This window comes from Terrapene carolina, unplaced genomic scaffold (assembly GCF_002925995.2).
Source record: "Terrapene carolina triunguis isolate 2854851 unplaced genomic scaffold, T_m_triunguis-2.0 Scaffold121, whole genome shotgun sequence".
Lineage (NCBI taxonomy): Eukaryota > Metazoa > Chordata > Testudines > Emydidae > Terrapene > Terrapene triunguis.
In genome coordinates, this window is record NW_020664472.1 from 2,005,510 (window position 1) to 2,028,706 (window position 23,197).

At 41.4% G+C, this 23,197-nt stretch overlaps 1 protein-coding gene across 20 annotated transcripts in view; it reads left to right on the plus strand.

Moving 5' to 3' along the window:
- The window catches only part of LOC112126064 (neurexin-1), a 1,188,344-nt gene that overhangs the window by 981,812 nt on the left and 183,335 nt on the right, over positions 1–23,197 (plus strand). For all 20 annotated transcript variants that reach the window (XM_029911748.1, XM_024224457.2, XM_026652579.1 and 17 more), the window contains one exon: positions 17,596–17,767. In XM_029911748.1, coding sequence (XP_029767608.1) covers positions 17,596–17,767 — 172 coding nt within the window. The remainder of the gene's footprint in view (positions 1–17,595; positions 17,768–23,197) is intronic.

The following is a 23,197-nucleotide window of genomic DNA, read 5'->3' on the forward strand; positions in this document are numbered from 1 at the left end:
CGAGCCCGCTGCGGCTCCGCTCTCCCTGGCGGCCGGAGCGCCACGGGGAGGGCGGCGAGCCCAGTCGCGGCCCCGCTCTCGGGCCGGAGCGCCCCGCCGTGCCGCCCCCCTCCAGGCGCCGCCCCAAGCACATGCTTGGTGGGCTGGTGCCTGGAGCCGGCCCTGAATTGCAGGCAAAGCTTTATCTGATTTTATTGTTAGAGTAAGACTTGTAATAGATAATGTTGTGGGGGGGAGGGAGCATTAGTCAGAAACCAATACACTGAAATTTTAAATTAAAACATAATTAGTTGGTCAAAACACAAACATCTCCAAAACTCAAGAACATGTATCTCTGCTAGCTTCACACCATTATAGTTTGTCATTTACATACCACCCAAAGTATGCTGGGTGTTTTACAAACAAATTAGGAAACAAGGTTCTTGGCCTGTGGAGCTTACAGTTAGTATTATTTAATATTTACATTTTGCCATCACCCAGATGCACTCAGCGTCAGGACACTATTTTGCTAGGTGATGTACAAAAATCGTGGTAGGTGTGGTCCCTACCCTGGAGAACGTACAGACTAAACTGACAAGTAAATTAGGGATGGGGACAAGTCTCATGAATCTACTTTGTTTGTTTGTTTGCTCTCTGCCTCCCTCACATTCTCTCTCACCATCACTTTGTGGAGTGGGGAGGCAAGACACAGGATTTAAATAGGATTTGTGGAAGAAGTGAGTTTTAGGGAGTAATTTAAAGGAAGAGACTGGGGAACTGGTTTTGGGAGGGGGAAAAGATTTATAGTCGTATGAGAGACAAAAGGAAAGTCCTTTGCTTGTAGATGTTTAGTGGAGAAGAAATTGTTAGATTTCGGCACATTCTGTATTCTGAAGTCTGTGCAGTCCGTGCATGGCAGAATGGGTGCATTATCTCCAGGATACTCTGCCTGAACACTCTCCACAATATTAAGAGTAGTACAAGGAGGAAATGGGAAGGTGCTTATTGAGGAAAGCCATCAATCCCAACTGTTCTTTGCTGTGGTGAAAAGTCTGAGAGACCTGTTAGCAATTGCACATACAAAAACAGAAGTGATGGACAGTCAAAACAGCACATCTTTCACTTTGGCTAAGAAAGTGTTTGTTGCACGTGACGTTCTCCAGTTGTACTATTGCCTAATGAGACTGTTAGAAGGGCAAAATGTGGTTTGAAAAAAACACATGACTAGAGCATGGAGGTTGCACTACCTAAAGTTATCATATTTACTGGAGGAGGAGAAAAGGAACACATATCCCTGGCTTACCTGGTGTTGCACCACAGCTTTTTTGTGCCTGATGCACTTGGATAAAATTACTGAAGAGAAGTTAATTCATCCATGTCAAAATCTGACCTCTGTAATGCTGGCGAAGTCAGTGAGACCTCAGGTGATCTGCTACAGAGCAACAAGTCATTTAAATTTCAGCTGCCGGTGGGCTGCTTAAATTGCACACCCAATTTTTGCAGGATTTTTAATAAATCTGAAGAGTTGGATTTTTTGTAATTTTCTCATTTAGCCCATTTCTACTTGCAATTCTGATTTTTTGCCTTCTCCCTTATAAACATGCCCATTGCCTGTCCAGCTTTCTCACATCTCCATCCCATGCCTCTGAACTGTTAACTAAGTTACATCCATTCTGGATGTCAAAATCTGCGTACGCTTAAGTGAATAACTTCACTCATGAGAGTAATTTCATCAAGGTGTTGACATGAATACAGACTAACACGGCTGCTACTCTGAAACCTGACATGAATAAAGTTATACATATCTCAAAGTGCTTACAGGTATGGATACAGATCAGTAGAGCTGCCAAAAGGCTAGTTGGTATTTTTGGGGTGAGTGGCATGCGGAAAGGTAAGTAGGGGAAGTTCATTTAGTTGTTTTGCTATTTACCCTGGGTGTTTGTTTTTAACATGAAATCCAGCCTTTTCTTTTAAACACCATCAATAAACAACACTGGGATACAAGTGAAAGGCAGTTAGATCCCTGGATGCAGTTAAAACCTCCAAAAACAGCTCTAAATCTCAGCCAGTATAGCCAGAATTTTAATGCAAATCATTAGTACAGGTTGTTTGCACCACCAACTAGTCAACTATTTGCTGTTTAATCCTTCTTCCACATTCTAATATATGGAGATAGCATCAGGAGATGGAGCTCTTAAAGGGGTGGAAACCATAAACAAAGAGGATCTGATTCTGATGTTTCTTATACCATTTTTATAGTTCTGTAAGGCCTGGTCTACACTACCCCCCCACTTCAGACTAAGGTACGCAAATTCAGCTACGTTAATAACGTAGCTGAATTCGAAGTACCTTAGTCCGAACTTACCACGGGTCCAGACGCAGCAGGAAGGCTCCCCCGTCGATGCCGCGTACTCCGCTCGCTGAGCTGGAGTACCGGCGTCGACGGCGAGCACTTCCGGGATCGATCCGGGGCACTTCCGGGATCGATCCGGGATCGATTTATCGCGTCTTAACCAGACGCGATAAATCGATCCCAGAACATCGATTGCCTGCCGCCGGACCCTACCGTAAGTGTAGACGTACCCTAAGTGCACTGACTTTAGTGGAGTTAATTCTGATTTCTGACAGTGTGAGTTAAGAATCAGGCATGTAATACTGACAAGTATATCAAATGAGCTGGGGAGAAATAAAAAAACCGCAAAAATTCTAGATGTCTGGTCTGGACTGTAAACAAGGTTAGAATAATGCCATGTTCATGTTTTTGTAGTTAGCTAATAATTATCCCCATTTGAAAATTGAGTAATTCCTAACAATTAAAAATCCATTGAATTATATTAGAGAGGAGCGAATTTCAAATAAGAGGATCACTTTGTTCAATCTCCTTATGCTCTCTGAAGGTACAGTATATCTTTGCATTCCTGGCTCTTCATCTGTACATTGCTCTGTGTGTTATAACACAGGCGTTTATCTTCTTTTATGGATTTTTAAGTACCACTAAGTTGATGATTATTATAATTCATTCTGGGACTTATCCGGCAAGATGCTGAGAGTCCTATTGAAAACAGTGGGAGTTGGGAGTTGGGGGTGTTCAGTACTTCAGAGGGAGGCACTCAGCATTGTACAGGACTGAACTCTTTGTTTCAGTGGCATTCTGTGTGAAACTCACCTATTGCAGATTGACACTGTGAGACGTTTGTTCAGTTTGCTCCAGACAGCTGATAGGTCTTTTATAAATGCAATTAAGTTTATTTGTAAACGTGTTACATATTGAAGAGCCTACTGTCAAATATGTGTTCATGCTATTCACCATGTTTTGTAAGGCTCTCTTTCCATCATACAAGCAGCTGCAAGGGTTTATGATTTTCTACACCATCTTTTTCATGTCCTCATGGTAAAGCTTGCCTTCTTTTTCCTTGGCTCTTTTTTTTTTTTTTTTTTCTGAGATCCCAAGCCAATGTCATTTTAACCTTGGGGACTGCTAGCAGCAGTAGCAGAAGAAGAAGTAAAGGCAATTGTAGTCATCTGACATCTGGTTTTGCTTTTTCCTCCTAGCTATCAATTGGATTTAACAGACCAGTCAGCTAGCACCGTTTGATCACTTTATGAGTTACATGTATTCCAGCATAGTAATTTTTACATTCTCTGCTGAATTAAGTGATCAAAAGAAGCAAGATCTCCTATTGTAAAACCAGTAATAGAATACTCCACTCTGTGTATTTCAGCAAACCACACACAATTAAATTGTCAAATAGTTTTTGATCCTGCAAGTTCATCAGGATGGAAAAAGCTAAGATAAAGTAGACTACTAATGTTCCCAAGAACAACTCTACTCCTGATAATAAGGGAAAGAAAACTGGCCATAGACAAAGATGGTAGTGATGGGGAAATCAGGGTAAAACTCACTTCTATACAGAGGAGCAGCATGAGGGCTGAGCACCAGTTAGAGATTTACAAGTGGGACTTCAGATGCACCACGCACTTCCCCTCTACACAGAGGTGATCTAGATGCCCTCCAAGTACAGAGCTAGTGACTTTGGAAAATTGTTCCATATATGTTACCAAAATGCAGACCTACCTAGGGCATGCAGTAGCACTACCACAGTCTATCTGGTAAATAAAGTACCTTTGTTCTGTTGTTAACTCTTCTGCACTTCCACTGTATGTTTACCACTTAGAATAAGAATAGATCATGTTGTGCACATACAGGCCCAGCTTTTTAAAGGTATTAGGTGTTGCTGCGTTAAGCATCACAACACCTAACTGATTTAGAAGCCCAAATCTCATTTTCAAAAGGAATTTAGGCACTCAGGAGTCTAAATCCCATTGGCTGATGATGGAATTTAGACTCCTAAGTGCCTATATCCATTTTGAAAATGAGACTTAGGTTTCTAAATCAGTTGTGTTGTGATGCTGCATGCAGCAACACCTGAATATTTTTAAAAATCTGGGACATAGTGCTTTTCAACCAAGGATCTCAAAGCACTCTACAAGTATTCATTCATTAAGCTTTTGCAACATCCTGGGGAGATGGGAAGACCATATTCTCTTCATTTTAAAGATAGGTGACCTGAGGCCAAATTTTTCAGATGTGTTCACTCTTTGGGTGCCCACCCTGAGATACCTTAAGTCTGCTCTCTGGGAGGAGTGAATGCTCAGCATCACAGGGTGTGGCTGATTAGAATAATAGAATATCAGGGTTGGAAGGGATCTCAGGAGGTCATCTAGTCCAACCCCCTACTAAAAGCAGGACCAATCCCCAGACAGATATTTTTCCCAGTTCCCTAAATAGCCCCCTCGAGGATTGAGCTTACAGCCCTGGGTTTAGCAGGCCAATGCTCAAACCCCCGAGCTATCCTTTCCCCTGAATTAAGAAATGCAAAATTAATGAACACTTCTGGAAATTTGGCTGCATGAGGCAAGTCCAAAGTCACACAGTAAGTCAATGGCAGAGTTGAGGCTAAACACAAGGACTCCTAAGTCCAAGACTAACCAATAGAGTGTGAGACATCCCCTCTCAGCATGTGTGGTAAGCAGCTGAGGATGTCTGTGGCAGCAGAGTAGATTATCATCATTTGGGAGGAGTTTTTCAAAGGCACAAAGGAGAGTGAGGTGCCTCACTCCTGTTGAAAGTCAATGGGAGCTGGCCACCAAACTTCCCTTTGTGCCTTCAGAAATCTCCCTCATGGTCTCTTACATGTAAGACCATTTTTGACAACCTCTCGGATATCTTATTATTGCTAGGTTTGGGAGCATGCGTTGATCACATAGCTTAAATGTGCTTATTTATGAATTTGCTGTTCTGGATTCCTCCTGGCTTCTTATCCCAGCTCTGCCACTGACGTACTGTTTGACTTTGCACTTATCTCATGCAGACAGATCATCAGAAGGGCTTGTCTACTCATAGAAACCAATAAAGGTCCCAGTGTGGATGCATTTGTATTGATAAAAATGTGCTTACTCTTGTAAATTTACCTTTTATACCGGTATAACTGCGTCTTCACTAGGGGTTGCACTGCTTTTACTGTCTTGGTATAAAATCACACCCCTTACGGAAATAGTTAAATCGGTACAAAAGAGAGAGTAGGACTAATTTTGCATCTATAAGTTGGGTGCCCCACTTGACGCACGCTGTCCCTGACTTTCTGGGTGGTGGACTCAGAGAAGCAGTCAGAAGGTGTCTAAAGCTGGGCCCCCATTAACTAAGGTACGTGAAGCTCTTCTGAAGTCACTGGTACTCTGCACAGAAATCCACTCTCATAGAGAAGTTTTCAGGAACAAGACCTTGATAAACATCCTTATATCATGAATAGTTCCACTGGGCATCTTAGGCAAGGTAATTATCTTGATCAACAGTTAAAAGCCTGTTTTCCTTGCAATAATAACCTCACATGGCACATAAGTATTTATTGGGTGTTCTACCCACCCATAAGAAGTTGTCTCAGGCCTGGCACTGAAAAGGTTAAGGGATTTACACACTACATACTATTTTGATGAAGAGTACAATTTTAAGGGCTGACTAGTTAAATTGTTCTTTACTGCATATTTTGTCAAGAAAATTTAATGTTGTGTACTGCAATAATGATGCTGAGTGGATAATAAGATGCAATGTGCTGCTGTTGAGGGCTCTGCTCCGTGTGTCTTCTATAAGTGTTGCATTTTGTGGGGAGATTGTTAGGGTAATTGTGTCATCCCAGTAATTCATCATCAGAATAACTTAAAATAATGCAGCCATGATACACAGGACTAAAAATAATGATGGTTAAAACTAAACAGGGGTACAGTAAATTCACTGAGAATTGAAAATAAATTTGCCAGAGCTGCAGATTTATAAATATGCTCTTAAAATATATTTACATATTCTGCTTCTGAGTTTTATATGTAAATTGAATTGTTATGAGAAAGTTTAAAGCTGTCTGTAAGGACAATTAATTCGAAGTGGAAAGTAACATGAATCATTGCTTCTTCGTAGTAAAGAACAGTTGCATTCAGTTCTGAAGTGCTGGGATGGTAAACAGTTTAATGGTTCCTTCTTCTTTTTATATGGTCATATATGTGGCATTTTGCTACAAACAAAAGGCTTCTCACATCTTTTATTCACGTAACACCGCCTGCATTTCAAAAATGATACCTGGCTAATATGAGCTTATTAGATGTAACTTGTAAATTAGTTTGATGTTGGGGCCAGTATTTCACGTACCTCTTTTAAAGGCCATTGCTTAATGCTTAAATGTCTGGAATTTTTATAGAGCAACTTTGAATAGTGCACTGGCTTTAGAACAATAGTGGGCAACCTGCAGCCCGCATGCGGCCGGTCAGGATAATCTGCTGGTGGGCTGTGAGACAGTTTGTTTATTGACCGTCCACAGGCACAGCTGCCCGCAGCTCCCAGTGGCTGCGGTTCGCCGTTCCTGGCCACTGGGAGCTGTGGGCAGCCGTGCCTATGGATGGTTAATGTAAACAAACTGTCTGCTAGCTCGCCAGCAGGTTACCCTGATAGGCCGCGTGCGGCCCGCGGACCGCAGGTTGCCCACCACTGCTCTAAAAGCATCTGTATGTATTTGCGTGCATAATATTGTTATAGTGACAGTATTGCTGTCTGCTGCTATTTCTTATATGTCAACCAGGGGCATTTGGTAGACAGTAATTGTTTATTATTGCTGTATTGATTTCTAAAAAAGTAGATAATTTAATGGCATATAATCGGTGAGGTCATTTAAAGGTTTAGTTCAGTCTCACCACGACCCCCTTATCATAACAAAATTTACTACAGGACTCCAGGAGGGGGACCGAAGCCTGAGCCCACACGAGCCCTGCCGCCCTGGGCCAGGGGGCCAAAATCCAAGGGCTTCAGCTGTGGGCGAAGGGCCCATAATCTGAGCCCTGCCACCCAGTGCTGAAGCTGAAGCCTGAGTCCCGCTGTCCAAGGCTGAAGCCCTCGGACTCGATCCTAGGCGGTGGGGTTTGGGCTTGGGCTCCTGGCGGTGGGCTTGGGCTTCAGCCCCGGGCAGTGGGGCTCAGGCTTTGGCTCCAGGCCCCAGCAAGTCAAATGCCAGCTCTGGCGACCCCATTAAAATTAAGTTGTGACCCACGTTGGGGTCCCGATCCACAGTTTGAGAACCGCTGGTTTCATTTAATGAGCTCGTGCAATTTCTGAATAAAACTTGAGAACAAATAATATGGTTAAAATATTCTTTTAAAAAAATCCATGCAACGATTGATTCATGATGCCGAAGTTAGAAAAAAAGATCTTGATGTGTTTGTTACATATTCATGTTTACAGGTCCATTCTTTAAGCATTCATAATATCTTGTCTTGTCTGATATTATAGCTGAGACGGGTCTGCCTTGGTTTGCACTTGTATAAGTGAACACAAAACCTCAGGTGCTGTAGAAATGGTTCTGTGGGTATGCTGGGTCTCCAGGGTGCCTCCTAAAACTGCCCCCCTGACACACCAGCCTGGGCTCACTCTTACACTGTACTGCTGTGACAAGATGCCAAGCCCTCCAGGCTTCAGCCTTCACTTTCACCAGCACACATACAGGTAGGGACACACCCAGCTGCAGTTACATGCAGGGGCTTTGACCAGCCCCTGCATAGGAAGGTAACAGCTAGGGCGCCTCCCAGCTCCTCAGGCATGCATGCCTTCTGGAGTATAAACCCAAAATTATACCCTCTTGCACTGCACAGGGAACTGTACAGTGTAAGCTCATAACATTCGCCCCCTCCCTGAATGTGGAGAGGAATATGCAACAGCCTTCTGCTCCTGAGTTATGATTTCCACACACTGGTTTAGATAAAGAAAAAATAAGTTTATTAACTACAAAAAATAGATTTTATGTGATTATAAGTGATAGCAAACAGATCAAAGCAGATTACCTAGCAAATAAACAAAAAACGCAAACTAAATGTAACATACTAAACAGTTTGGTTATGAATAGCAGATTCTCACCCTAAGTGATGATACAAGCAGGCTGCAGATTCTTAAGGAGCAAGCTGCACTTACTTACATCTTGGAATCCCTAAGTGTTCCATTCACAGTCTAAAAATCCCTTTAGCCTGGGTCCAGCACTTCTCCCCAGTTCAGACTTTGTTCCTCAGGTGTTTCCAGGAGCCTGTTTGTGAACAACAGATGATGTCACTCCCAGCCTTATATAACTTTTGCATATGGTGGGAACCCTTTGGTTCAAAGCTTAGTTCCCAAACCCCAGACCTGCACCCCAACCCCCTGCCCCAGCCTAGAGCCTGAACCCCCTCCCGCACCCAAACTCCCTCTCAGAACCCAACCCCGCACTCCCTACCACACCCCAACCCCCTGCCCCAGCCTGGTGAAAGTGAGTGAGAGTGGGGGTGAGTGAGTGACAGAGGGAGGGGGAATGGCGTGAGCAGGGGTGGGGCCTCAGAGAAGGGGTGTGGCAGGGGTGTGTCCTCAAGGGCAGGGTGGGGGGTGGGGCAAGGATCTTTGGACAACCCTACTGGACAGTCATGTGGAAGCCCTGGCCGTGCCGGAAGACCGCGCCCAGCAGTGCAACTGGCAGCTCCTCTGGGCACCAGACAGCGCGGGCACAGCACCACCCAAATGTCAGATGGATCGCATCTGCTCTGGCACAGCTTGTGCATGGGTGGGGGCCCATTGACTGTTCTGCCCTGGTGCCCGGAATTGCTGTTGGCGGGCCTGAAGATTAGGGTTGGAAGAGACCTCAGGAGGTCATCTAGTCTAACCCCCTGCTGAAAGCAGGACCAACCCCAACTAAATCATCCCAGCCAGGGCTTTGTAGAGCTGGGCCTTAAAAAACTCTAAGGATGGAGATTCCACCACCTCCCTAGGTAACCCATTCCAGTGCTTCACCATCCTCCTAGTGAAATAGTGTTTCCTAATATCCAACCTAGCCTTCCCCTACTGCAACTTGAGACCATTTCTCCTTGTTCTGTCATTTGCCACCACTGAGAACAGCCTAGCTCCATCCTCTTTGGAAGCCCCCTTCAGGTAGTTGAAGACTGCTATCAAATCCCCCCTCACTCTTCTGAAGACTAAATAAGCCCACTTCCCTCAGCCTCTCCTCATAAGCCATGTGCCCCGGCCCCCTAAATTTTCATTGCCCTCTGCTGTAATTAATATTGCCAGCTTCAAGGGCCTTCAAAAATCATGGGTCACAATTAAAAAAATAATGATTGGCTAAAAACTCAAGACTTTTTAAAAAATAGTACTTTTTAGTCCTTTTTATTTGCCTTCTGGTGTTGGAACCTTTAGGGTTTTGGTTTTCAAGCTTTTCTCCACAACCCTGAGGGCTAGAAACTTACTTATTTAAAAATAAAAGTGGAGATTTTCACATAAACACAGAGCTCCAGGAGCTGGGGATTTAAGAAAAGACACCAAATATCACAAAACTCACAATAAAATGATGAGGGTGAGCAAGAGTGACTGTTGAAGACCCACCTCCTCTCCAAGCAGCCAAGAGTAGGGAGGAGAATTTTCCCTTCCCAGTAGACATCTGCTTCTATGTGGAAGGGATAGAGTAGCAGAGATCCTCCTCTATCACAGCAGCCACATGGGGAAAGGGAAAGAGAAAAAACTAGTGTGCAGGTGATGCTGTAAATTTAAACACAGCTCCTAGCCAGAAGCTGGTACTGTAAAGGAATCCACTAAGAAGGGTCCAGAGAGAGTTCCTGGTAGAAAATCCAGCACCCTCCCACTTCCCAACAGCTAGGGATGACAGGGGTATGTGCTTATCACTAAGGGATAGATCATTGGATCTGGGCCTCAATTCAGGTTCCCCACCTCATCTTACACATCTACCTGTGGATAGAAGCTTTTGGTTTTTGGCTAAGGTTTTCAAGCCCTGTCTAAACTTCTGTATAGCGTAGATAGCAATGATACATCATGTACTACATTCCACTCCAGAGATGGCTGCCCTTCAGTAGAGGTGAAGTGGGTTCTCTTTTTCAGGAGAAAAGATGACGTTTGTGTGTGTGTGTGAATATTATATTAATGTCTTCTGAACTTAAATTAGGCCTCTGTTAGTAAAAAAAATAGCTAACCAAGTCAAGTCATTTTAATTGTTTTTCATAGGACAAACTTCAATACCTAGTGCTCAAATCTTTCAATTCCCACTTTAGGTAAAAGGTGTCTCATGAGAAGACATAATACCTGACAGAATATGAATATTAGAACTTAAATTCAGAAAGTTGACTTGGTGCTTTGAAAATGTAGAAAATAGATCTCATTTAAAAGATCTTTTCCCAGAAGCTTTATACTTTTCATCTCTTTCCAGGAAGCAATCCCATTAGAAGACATGTACGGTAACAGGAATATTGATGAAACATTAGATTAAAATATACATAGTCTATTAATCTTGGAGTCAGCATGTATCTTGTCATCTACAACATTTATCTCCCCTTGTCTAAAGCAAACAGTGACCATTCTTATGTGTGTATTTCCTTAGTAGTTTCAATTCACTAATGATGATTTTTATTATTTGTATTGTGTGTGTTTTTAAAATTTAGAGCATTACCCTCCAGTTAAACTCTAATGAAAAAATGATTATATTAATTTTTAATTCCTCAAAAAACTTAGATCCAAATAAACACATTAGATATTTCTAATATTTCATTGTTGCATTCACTATAGTGTAGTACCTCGGGGAACTGAATCTATAAGACACAGTCTGGCAGGTGTGGATTTTTTTACTCCAGCTATTCACCTGTGGGAGTGTCAGTATTATTGCTTTTCTTTGGAAGTGGTTAAAGGTTGCAAGCATTATGAGCTTGGGTTATCTGTGGTCTGTTCTAAAAGTACATTTGTGCCAAATTTGCACACATTCTAGAGTTATTACTACAGAGAATAGTAAAACCTTGCTGATGCCACAAGAAATATCATTATTTTGGGGATGTATTTTTATACTTCCATAGTTTTTACTGCATCTAAAGTTGGCAAACTGGTAGTGCTGGACCAGAGGCCAAAAAGAAACAAAATCATAACTGTCAGCTCTTGCCTTGATTTGCATTTCATGTGAGCTGCTCCAGTTCTGTGGATCATCTGCATTCTCAGTGTTTTGTCAGGACAAGTTAGCAATATTTAGAGTACACAGTCCATAAAACATGTCTGAAAACATTCCCTTGCTGTTCTTACATTGCAATAGTTACAATCAGTGGCTTGAGGACAAGAGTTTTCAGATCATTGATATACATTTCTGTACTAGACCAAGAGCCATTCCTTCAGTCCTTGAGCACTTAAAACTCTTATAGATCTCAGAGTGTGTTAGGAATGAAGGATTGGACCCCAAACATAAGCCTGCTTTATCCTTTTCCATCTCTCTGACTAGTTAGTTGGTCCTCATCACCATAGTATCTAAGTGCCTCCTAGTCTTTAATATATTTGTCCTCACAGCCTGAGGTCAGGCTCCTATAGCTGACCAGACAGTTGGAACATGAGAGATTTTTAAACCTTGGATCTTTAAAACTCCATGTGCTTTTTCCCAAAACTGCCCAGAAAACTCTACCCTGAAATGAGATGTAATATGTAAAACTACAGGGGTGGATTGATTTGGTTCTTCTGAGGTTATGTAATTGTGTTCATGTGCATAAGAACAAGTTGAAAATTGGATTTATAACATGGCAACTAACTTCGTCTTTAACTATGGAGGTCTGATGAATTTGCTCAGCATCAGATTACTAATTACTACCATTACTAATCCTCTAAATCAGTGGTTTTCAAACTGGCCTACCCCTAAGGTTATGCAATCTCTCATCAGGAGGGATGCAAGCTCTCTTCAGGAGGGATGCGCAGAAAAATCCTGTAATGGCAGACAATGCAGTGGTGTAGTAAAACTTGGCAATCTAAGCATAGGTATATCATGACCCTATCTCAGATGGGGTACGCAGTAGACTATATAATTTGGAAAGGAGTACACAGTCTAAAACGTTTGAAAACCACTTCTTTAAATCATCCAGTGCTTCCTTTCATGGGGTGCTTTCCTTGCTGGAGCTCTTCCTCCTTGTGGCCGGAGCTGGGGAATTAGCTCTGCCAGTCTGATTCCCCTTTCTGCAGGTGCTCACTCTGTCTCTCTCTCACACACTCTCTCTCCCTCTTGGGACTCGACTACTCCCTCTTCTTGGCTCAGCCCTCCGGTCAGGTCACTCTAGTTTTCCCCTTCTAGGGGTTTGTGTACCAAAGTCTCTCTGTACATAGTTGTCCCAGGAAGTCTTCCCATACACTCCCCATCAATGGTGCCACTTCCTCAGTGGCTGGCAGGGGAACCAGGGTCTGCCCTTTTCTCCAGGTTCCATCCCAGGGACCCTGCAACCAGTGATTAAGGTCTACACTATCCCATACCTTGCTGCTGTTTCCTGGACTGCTTCCTACATTGACTCTATCAGGCTTCTTCTCCACCCTCCTCCAGGTGTTTCATTCCCTCCAGGTCAAACTCTCTTCTCTCTCTACCTCAGAGAGAGTGACTGCAGACCTCAGCATTGCAGCCCCTCCCCCATTCTCAGCTATTTGGCTTTATACAAGCCCTGCCTATTCCTGTCTAGGTGAGCTTCATCCTTTAATTAGTCCTCATTGCTCTCTGGCAATACCAGTACAAAGGATAATCATTCAACACTAATATTGATTTACTCCAGGGGTGGGCAAACTTTTTGGCCGGAGGGCCACATCTGGGTATGGAAATTGTATGGCGGGCCATGAATGCTCACGAAATTGGGGATTGGGGAATGCGAGGGGGTTGAGGGCTCCGGCTGGGGGTGCAGGCGCTGGGGTGGGGCCAGAAATGAGTTGTTCAGGGTGCGGGAGGGGACTCCAGGCTGAGGCTGGGGCTGGGACTTGGGGTGCGGTGGGGCGCGGCTCTGGCTAGAGGTGCGGGCTCTGGGGTGGGGCTGAAGATGAGGGGTTGGGGTGTAGAAGGGTGCTCCAGGCTGGGACCGAGGGGTTCAGAGGGCGGGAGGGGTATCAGGGCTGGGGGAGGGGGTTGGGGCACAGGAGGGGGTCTAGGGTGCAGGCTCTGGGTGGCGCTTACTTCAAGCAGCTCCCGGAAGCAGCAGCATGTCCCCCCTACGGCTCCTATGCAGAGGGGGAGCCAGGCGGCTCTGCACACTGCCCGGTCTGCAGGTGCTGCCCCTGCCCCTCCCATTGACTGCAGTTCCTGGCCAATGGGAGCTGCGGAGGCAGCGCTTGGGGCAGGGACAGCGTGCAGAGCCCCCTGGCCGCCCCTACATGTAGGAGCTGAAGGGGGGACATGCCCCTGCTTCCAGGAGCCACGTGGAGCCACAGCACGTGCGGAGTGGGGCAAGCCCCCGACCCCGCTACCCGGCTGGAGCGGGGCAAGCCCTGGACCCTGCTACCCAGCAGGAGCTCAAGGGCTGGGTTAAAATGTCTGTAGGGCCGGATGCGGCCCCCGGGCTGTAATTTGCGCACCCCTGATTTACTCACATACTTAACAATTGAAAGGCAGTCTTATAGTGCTCATCACCATAGTATCTGAAAAGGAATTTCTCACCATACCTCCATCTTCATATCTGTTTTACACCATTGCTGATGCATAGTAAGGAAAGTAGCAGTGGCACAGCTGTAGAGCTTCAGTGTTGACACTACCTAAGCAGCTGGGAGGGGTTCTGCTGTTGGTGTAGGTAGTTTTTCAAACCCTTCACTGACAGTTAAACTGACCTAATTATCTAGTGTAGACCAGTGCTTAGATGATAACATGTGTGACATAATGATCAAAAGTCAATTTTAAATACAGGTATAATAAGGGAATACTTGCAGCAAAACCACACCATATCTAAATGTTTTTCTCATCCTGTGAATATTTTTGAGTTCAACATTTTTTCCTGTCTTGAATTGGGATAAAAAGTCAAAATTTCTAAAATATTCGCAAACCAAGAAACTGATTTTTATTCATTTCAGGTTAAAACATTTCATTTTATAATTTTGAAAAATTTAGTTCTGATTTAAATTTTTTTTTCAGTCTAATTAGCTTGAAATTCCAAATGAAAGTTCATTTCAAACTGGAAAAATGGAATATTATGCTTCAATGTTTTCAAAACAAATGTTCTGACAATTCTGAAACTTTTTCTTGACTTTTTTGAGTTGGGAAATTCATTGAACCCTCCAGCCCTGTTTAGTGAGTGGTTTCAGTTTTGATGAATCAGCTTTTTTGGAAGAAAAAACAATTAGTCAACAAATTCCTAACCAGCTCTAAATATTTTCCCCACATTTCCAAAAGAGTTACATTGTGTTTTAGTCTCATAACTTCCACTAATGATAATAGAGCTTCCCATGGCAAAATCCATGAAATAGTTCCCTTTGATATCAAGTTTTTAATGCCTTTCTGTACCATTTTACCATATTAAAGGTGGGATGACTTTGTCTTGATAACAGCATAAATTGCAACCTATATCGGGTTCTAATCAACAATAATAAACCATATGCCTGATCATGAAGTTTGAGGTGAATGTTCCATATTGATTAATGTTGTGTACTTAGCTGACATGCTGTGTATACTATCGACATTCATATGGACGTAAAATGGGCAAACACATGTTTTTCATATATAGATATGTATACATCATATATGGCCAAGGGTTCTGTCTTTTGAGTTTATAAAAAGATTGTTTGGTGTGTTAATATATGGAAATTGTGCCATGACCAATTTAAAATGACATCACAGTAACAAGTAACCAGCCACTGCACATGCTAAACATCCCATGCTTATACTTGTCCCATTCACTTAAAGGTGATTTGTTTGTCATTTTTGTGTATAAATATATAGAGAAAATAGAGAAAGCAAGTAGACGAAATGGGGTATATGAGTACTGTAATTATGATTCACCATAAAAATGGAGTCTGCTTCATTAATGTCAAAGCCTTTGATTTCTTGAAAAAACTCTTTGAAAAAATACATATACAATGTAGTCATATGCATTAAAAAGTTCTGTATTTCATCACTTAGTGAAAGTGGTGATTGCTAGAGAATTATGGCAATCTTATATTTCTGTTGAATATCAATAGCAGGATAAGTGGATGAATAAGACACGTGAAGCACACAAATTACTGCTTTAATGGTAGGAAACAGTGGAAATCTTACACATTTTCTCAGCCAATTCAGCTCTGGCACTTGGATATATGGTGGAATGACAGTTGCTTTTTGGATTTGGTAGTCTTCTGCACATGACTGGGAGATCACTAGTTTTCTGTAACTGTCACAAGGGAAAAAAGATAAATTTGGGGACAAGACCGAAGCCTGAGGGACACCAAAAGGGATGGAAAGTGGAGGAGGAGGAAGATAAGCCTCCAAAGAAACATTGAAGGAGTGGTCAGCAAGATAAGAAAAGAACAAGAGGAGTACAGTCAAGGCTAGAGCAGGTGGAGGAGGAGAGAATGAGCAGTGAGGCAGCAGACGAAAAGGAATAAGTTTGGAGAAGGGCCCCTTCAACTTAAAGTTGCTTTGAAAAGAAGAGAGCAGAGCTGAGAGAAGAGAGAATAGAAACATAACACAGAGGAAGTCATTGAGGAATTATGGGGCATTCTCTAAAGGCATCAGCAGTGTATCTGGAGGAGCTGAGATAGTTAATCTGTGGGAGGAGAGTGGGGCAGAAACGTGGAAAATTTAAGTCACTTCCGTTGAGAGTAGAAGACTGATAGAAGAGCAAGAAAGAGCCAGGCAAAGGGATGGGAGCTGTCAGCAGCTGAGGAAGGAGTGGAGCCAGAAAGGACTGGACTTCAAAAGATGAGGAGGTGAGGGACAAAGGAGTTATTTGACATCACTTCTGCAGCCTGTGGGTCTAGGGGAGTAATACACAGAGAGGGCAGAGATCAAAGCTGCATTGGAAGGACAGAGCCTCTTTTTGGAAATATCAAGAGGGTGAAGGAGTTAGAGATACAGGCTGTGAAGTGAAGTGAGTTTCTTGGAATAAATCTAATAAAAAAATTAAAAATAACTTTTGAAATAAAAAAGTCATTTTCACAAGTTATGAAACCATTTATAGAATTATTATTAACTCTGCATATGCCTCTGATACCACACTGTTCAATATTTTCTTTTCACCTCAGTTTAATAACAGTCATTATTCACAAATGAAGTATATCTCCTGCCTTTTGTAGAAAAAAAAACATAACTTCCTTAGTCACTGTTTTTAATGAGCACACTGAAATACTTCATTAAGCTATAAATACCCCATTACAGATGCCTTCTTAATTATTAGAATATATTATGGTATTGATATAAGCTTAGAATATTTCTAACACAGAAAATGAGGCTAAGAAATTTTAAATATTTTAAATATTTCTAGATTTTCCTGAAAATTCTTCTGAAAGTTCTCTCCCCCCTTCCCGCCCCCCCGCCCAGGTTTTTGCCTGTGAAAGGAAATGCAAGGTATTAGGTTTATTCCTGTGAAATGTGGAGTTCCCTCAACTATCACTGAAATAACTATGGCCCTGATTCTGCATTTGTGTGGATCCGATTGCAGGATCTGAGCCTATGTCTATTTAAAGTGACAGACACTTCTCTTGCATTACAAATAAACTCCATCCCTCTATGGGTCTAATTCTGAAAATCCTTACTCACATCAGTCATCCATGCTCATTCGACTAGTCCCATTGACTTCCTCAGGACTGTTTTTGTGAGTATAGGTTAGGTTTGTGAGAAAGGGATTGTGAAAATGCGTCCCAGTTTTTCAAGCTGAAAGAAATCCTTATTCTTCTTGCTGATGAAAGACGAGCTAGTGCTGACTTTTCTATTTTTAAAGCCTATTAAATAAAGGAAGGTATCTGGTGCTCATCAAGAAGATTGGGGAACATAGGGAAGAAATTTACTTGAGCTTTTTAATTTTTTTTCTTGGTGAGACCCACTGGGAAAAGGAGCAAACTCAGTTTGTGAAAGTAACTGATTTGGAATATCAATTATCTATGAAAGAGATATCCCAGCTCAATGAACTGTCAGGAGTTTTGTCACTATCCCATGCAAGCCTTCAGAAGTTAAATCTGAGGAGAGAAGCTGTTGTTAGGAATCTTTCCCAGTACAACACACTCTCTAATTTTCACTAAAACAACTCTTAATTAGTACTTCTTCTTCTTCTTCTTCCTCCTCCTCTTCCTTTTTTTTTTTTTTTTTTTTTTTTAAACAGCACCAGGGAAAAATTGGAGTTAAGTTTAATGTTGGAACTGATGACATCTCTATCGAAGAGATCAACGCAATCATTAATGATGGAAAATACCATGTAGTACGTTTTACAAGAAGTGGTGGCAATGCCACATTACAGGTGGACAGCTGGCCAGTTATAGAACGTTACCCGGCAGGTAAGAAAGTAAACAAACATTTGTGGAAGAGGGGGTGGGGGAGTATTTGGAAATGTTATTTGCTTTGCTGCTGTATTCATAAAATATTGACTCCTTCAAGATGCTCTATTGTTAATTGGGTAGTCAAAGAGTCATGAACATCTTGCAGTTTGTGATGATGGCATTTCCTATCTTTTGTCAAATTTAAAAACATCAGTGAAAATGGAGAAATGTAAATGTCAAGGCACAAAATAGGCAAGTTCCTTTTTAAATTTGTTTTAATCTTTATTGGATCATTGTACTTAGACATAGAAAAGGCTTTGACAAAAGCAACATGGTAAGCCCCCAAAAAATGATTATGGGAAAATTTGTATTGAAGAAAATGTTGTCTGTGGTTTTTTAATAACATCAGGTTTTTATAGTGCTTTGAAACTTATGAAATCAACAGAAGTATTACAACAGATCTAGAAAGAGAAGAAAATACATCAGTTCTTAGCTGCATACACAAGTAATCAATTTAAAGTGCATTTAGTTAAATACAATATATGTATTCAATCCTACAAAAGCTTTACTTACATGAGTGGCCCCATTAATGTCACTCATAAGAAGAAAGGGTTTCCAGGATCAGGCCTGAATTTAGTATTCAAATGCTATGCCTTGAAGAAGAATGTCTGCCATTAATATTATTCGTTTTTAAAGGCATCAGTTTTTCAGATATACAACATGTTTCTTATTTAAAATGACTATTGAGCCACTAGTGGTAATTTGCAAATCTGCACATTATCTGTCGACAATTTTTGTGAGTGTTTGTATTAGTAAATCAAAGGCAGAAAGCCAGAGATGTAAATGAAAGCTAGTTTGCTTAGCATATTTACTAGTTAATCTTTTTAGCTACAAATAAATGGTAGACTTTTTTATCTTTTAAAATAAAGAAAAAAAGACTGTCCCCTTCTTTATGGATTTATATTTTAATTACAGAGGATATCAAATGCATTCCTTGTGCTAAGAATGAATTTGTTATACTTGATTCAACATTTTTTCCTTTGCATTTGAGAGGATCCTTTCAGTTTTATACCTCAGGAATAGAAATTTGCATAGGTGAACAGTCTCTTGTGGATCAAATCTGGGAAAATGTTCATATTTAAAACAAAAATGGTGTAGAAAATCTATACAAAAGATGGGTCCACATAGCAGTGTGTGCCCAAGGTCTGTGTGCCAATATGTTCAACACACTAGCATAGCAACAAACTTTAGAATAGTGATATTATATCATAGAGAAAAGCATATTGTGTGTGTGTGTGTGTGTATGTGTGTATGTCCCAAACCAGCCCATGCAGTGGCCATTACTTTGCACACCACTGTCCTTGGAAATATACTCCCAATCCAAAATCCCACCACCACATCTGAATAGACTTGAATGTCTGTTGCTAGGATCCATTCTGATTGCCAAGAACGATCATTCATCTCCTTCAGAACCATTCCCAATCTTGCAATTCATCCTTTATTTCCCTGGGTAGCCTGAGTGGGAAACATATTTCACCATCTGTTGTGACTGCCTCCACACAGGTTCAGAATGCCCAACATGGGATGATGACATGAAATGTGGATGCCTACTCAATGACTGCAGCTGCTCCAGGATAATCTTGCATACACCTAGAGCTATTACCATCAGCTCATGGAGCTTCAGAGTTTTCTCCATGTTAAGACAGCATAGGGCTGCCAGGGTGTCCAATTTGATCCCAAGTGAGATGTGAGGGAGGTCCCACTGTTTTTTCTTTGGCCAGTGGGACACACATAGCTTACCTTCCTTCTCCCCATTTCCGTTTCCCTCTTAGACAGTTTCCCTATGTGGCTGGGAGAGCATATCCACCTCATCTTTCTTCTTATCCTCTCCTTTGCTGCTTTAAGACAGTAGTGATTCAAAGGCTTTAACATTTCCACAGACAGTCAGACTTCTTGATGAATTAAACCCAGTGGTGGACACAGTGGATGCTGAAGAACCAGCTGTTACAATTGCTGGCTGAACTCACAAATTTAGAGGAGTAGCGCCCCATTGCTTGTGGGGAGCAAGGCCGCAGAAGAAGCACAGTCCAAAGGAAAACAGCCACTGAGCTGGAGAAACCAGGAGGAGGCCTCAGATATAAAGGGTCTTACTGCCCATTCCCAAACTTGTGGCCACTGTAAGGTAGGCATAATTCCCCCCCACACACACACACACATCAGATGGAGCATCCATTGTTCCTATGCCCTTTGTCACTTAGGCTCTGAAAACTAATGTGAAACCAGGGAAACTAGGCCTGCTTGTTAAACTCCAGTTCTTCCCAGGGAATTACCATTATGCAGAGAGGGCAGGAGACATGATGAACTCCCAAGAACCCTCCACCTAGGGAAACAGAGAAGGTAAAATGCACAATATGGGGAAAACATTTGTGTGCAAAAGGGAATGTCATCTCTCTACTTGGATCTAGGAGGCATCTGGTCCATGGTTCTGTAGTTCTTTGGTTTACCCAATAGAGGTTAATCCTGCGATACTTCAGAGGCAAAACTCATCAAAGTGCTGTAATGAATTCACACGTTCAAGAAGTCAGCTTTCCTGGGATTCTATTAATCTCACTTTTATACCTGGGACCTTCCACAGGTAACTCCCATTATTGCTGAATCTATTGTAGATTGATAAAAGGGATAAAGGAGAACCAGTGAATATAATTTATTTTGACTTTCACAAAGCCCTTTGTTAAAGTCCCTCGCAAGAAGCTATTCAGGCAGAAAGCAAGGTGCCATGGGGGGAAAGGTAAAGTTTTTTCATAGATCATAAACTGGCTAAGAGTCTGAAAGCACAGGGACAGATTCTCAGCTGGTTTAAATCATTTGTGTAAATCCATTCACTGCAATGGAGCTATGCTGATTTATACCATAAACAATATATTTATTACTAATATTGAAAAGGGATGGAACAGTGAGATGGCAATAGTTATAGATTACACAAATTTAGGTTAGTGTATACTGGAGAAGACACCACAGGGACCTGTAAAGATAGGTGAATAGGCATCACAATAGCAGGTGGAAATCATAGTTGATGCATGGAATGTAATTCACATTGGTGGGATAATTACTACTGTTGGGATCTAAATTAACTGTAACGGACAAAGACCAAAGTGAAAACCTCCTATCAGTGCGCAGTAATGGTCAAAAAAGCAGACACGATCTTAGAATGCATAAAGAATGGGATAAAAACAATACTGAAAATATTATAAAACTATTATATAAATCAGTGGCACACTCTCACCTGGAATACTGTGTTCAGTTCTTGTTGCCTTACCTCAAAAAAATTATAGCAGAAATAGAAGGGGTTAAGAAATGGGTGACAACATTTATTAAAGACATGGAGAAAATTCCCTATGAGGAGTGACTGAAACAACTGGTACCACTTAGGTTAGCAAGGAAGTGGAAATGAGTGGATATTATAGGGCTATATAATAGAATAAATGATATAAAGAAGTAAATTGAATACTCCTTGTTAGACTTTTCTCATAATACAAGATCAGGAGAACATTCATAGGAACTGAAACATTTAAAAAGGAGAAAAAGAAAGAGTTTTTTAAATAGTCCATAATTAACCCATTAACTAACTGCCACAAAATATCAGGAGCCCAGTGGGATTCAGGAGGCCAAGAGCTTAAAAGAATTCAGAAAAGACTGGATATTTATAGGGATACCGGGAACATCCTTACAATTACAATAAGCCAACAACTAACTGATGGAGTTAAGGATGAAATTTCCTTGATGGGCATGTGATTCCACAATTGTCCATTACTGGTTTCTTTCATCTTCCTCTGAAGCATTCGGTACTGACCACTGCTTGCTCATATATGATAATTCCTATGTTCCTGTGTGAGATTAGGCCCCTTTATCAATGTCATTTCACAGATCATGTAAAAGGTTGGTGGTAATAAAAATAGCAGTGTACTTTCCCCTCATATTTTGTTAGGTCATCTTCTGTTGGAACTGATATAAGTTCAATGAAAAAAAAAAAAAGCTTTAAAAGATTACAAAATTTTCTATCCTTCAATCATTTTTATTTAAAGAGGCTGGCTACTGCCCAAACAAGAGTTTGCAGTAAGTCTCTTCTTAAAAAGTGGTTTCAATAAATTTCCTCAAATCAGCTTTTTAATTTGACAGGTTATCAGAATTTTCTGTCAGATAATGCTATATAATAATGTTTCTCTGAGTCTGCAGACAGATTTTCTTTTTTATTTTTTTTTCATCATAGATATCCTGGTAAAATGCAAAGGTTCATCCCTTCTTAGACTTGATAGATTCTGTAATTAAATTCAGATTTTGATAAAATATGTGGTTTGGTTGTCATTACTTTATCACAGAAGGTATAACATATTTCAGTTAAATACAATAAAATGGCGCAATGCTTCTAGTAAAGAAGGAGGAAGAAAATGTCAAATGAGCAGTTTTCACAAAGAAGGAGGAAGAAAATGTCAAATGAGCAGTTTTCACAAAGAACAGTTATAAAATAGAAGAAACAGATCTGTGTTCATTTTTTTGCTTTATGACCAAGGATGGTAAATATAAATGATTATAGTAATTAGGTATGGAGTGAGGTGAAAACTGAATTCCTTAACAACATCACAGGGTCCCTGGGGATTCCTATAATTGTTAGAGGAAATGGGAGGAAGGGGGGAATTAAACAGTGCACCCAAGACTCACAGATCTATAAGGAAAGCTTCTGTAAAAGCTGGTCCCACTGGACCTATCAGAAGCATCCTAGGAAGACCACCGTCGGTTAATGATTTCCCTAAGTCAGACTGCAAAGCCTGAAATATCAGCCATATGTGGAGAATCTTTTCTTCAGCAGTAATCTGTTTAATGTCCTTACCATCACATTTTCACATTTACCTCATCATTTCATGATTTACAAAACCCAGTAGGGTACATTAAAATTGCTTAGCCAAATCTGGAAGAGTTTCATAAATGAAAAGAAAAATGCAGTACTAAATCAAATATTTTGTCAAACGTTTTTAGTTACCTTACAGTTTCCTTCATATTTTTGGATTCACTTACACACACATATATATTTGGGACACTGATTCTGCAATTATTTTCTTTCTCCATATGAGGGCCACAGGCATCAGGACAAAATTATAGACCAATGCCAATCCCACAGATGTATTATTTATTTATTTATTTATTTATTTCATGAAATAGTGCTCTATTTCTCTATCCTTTTCAACCTGGCCTCATCTATCTTGTTCACCTTACTCGCATGAGTATTTACACTGACGGCAGTGGGCCCACTTGTGTGAATGAGGAGAATAGATTTGGGGGCCTCATTGTGCAAATTTGTAGTCACTTAATTTATCATATTGGATTCTGTGTCATCAGGGCCGGCTCTGGCTTTTTGGCCGCCCCAAGCAAAAAAAAAAAAAACCGGGGGCGGGG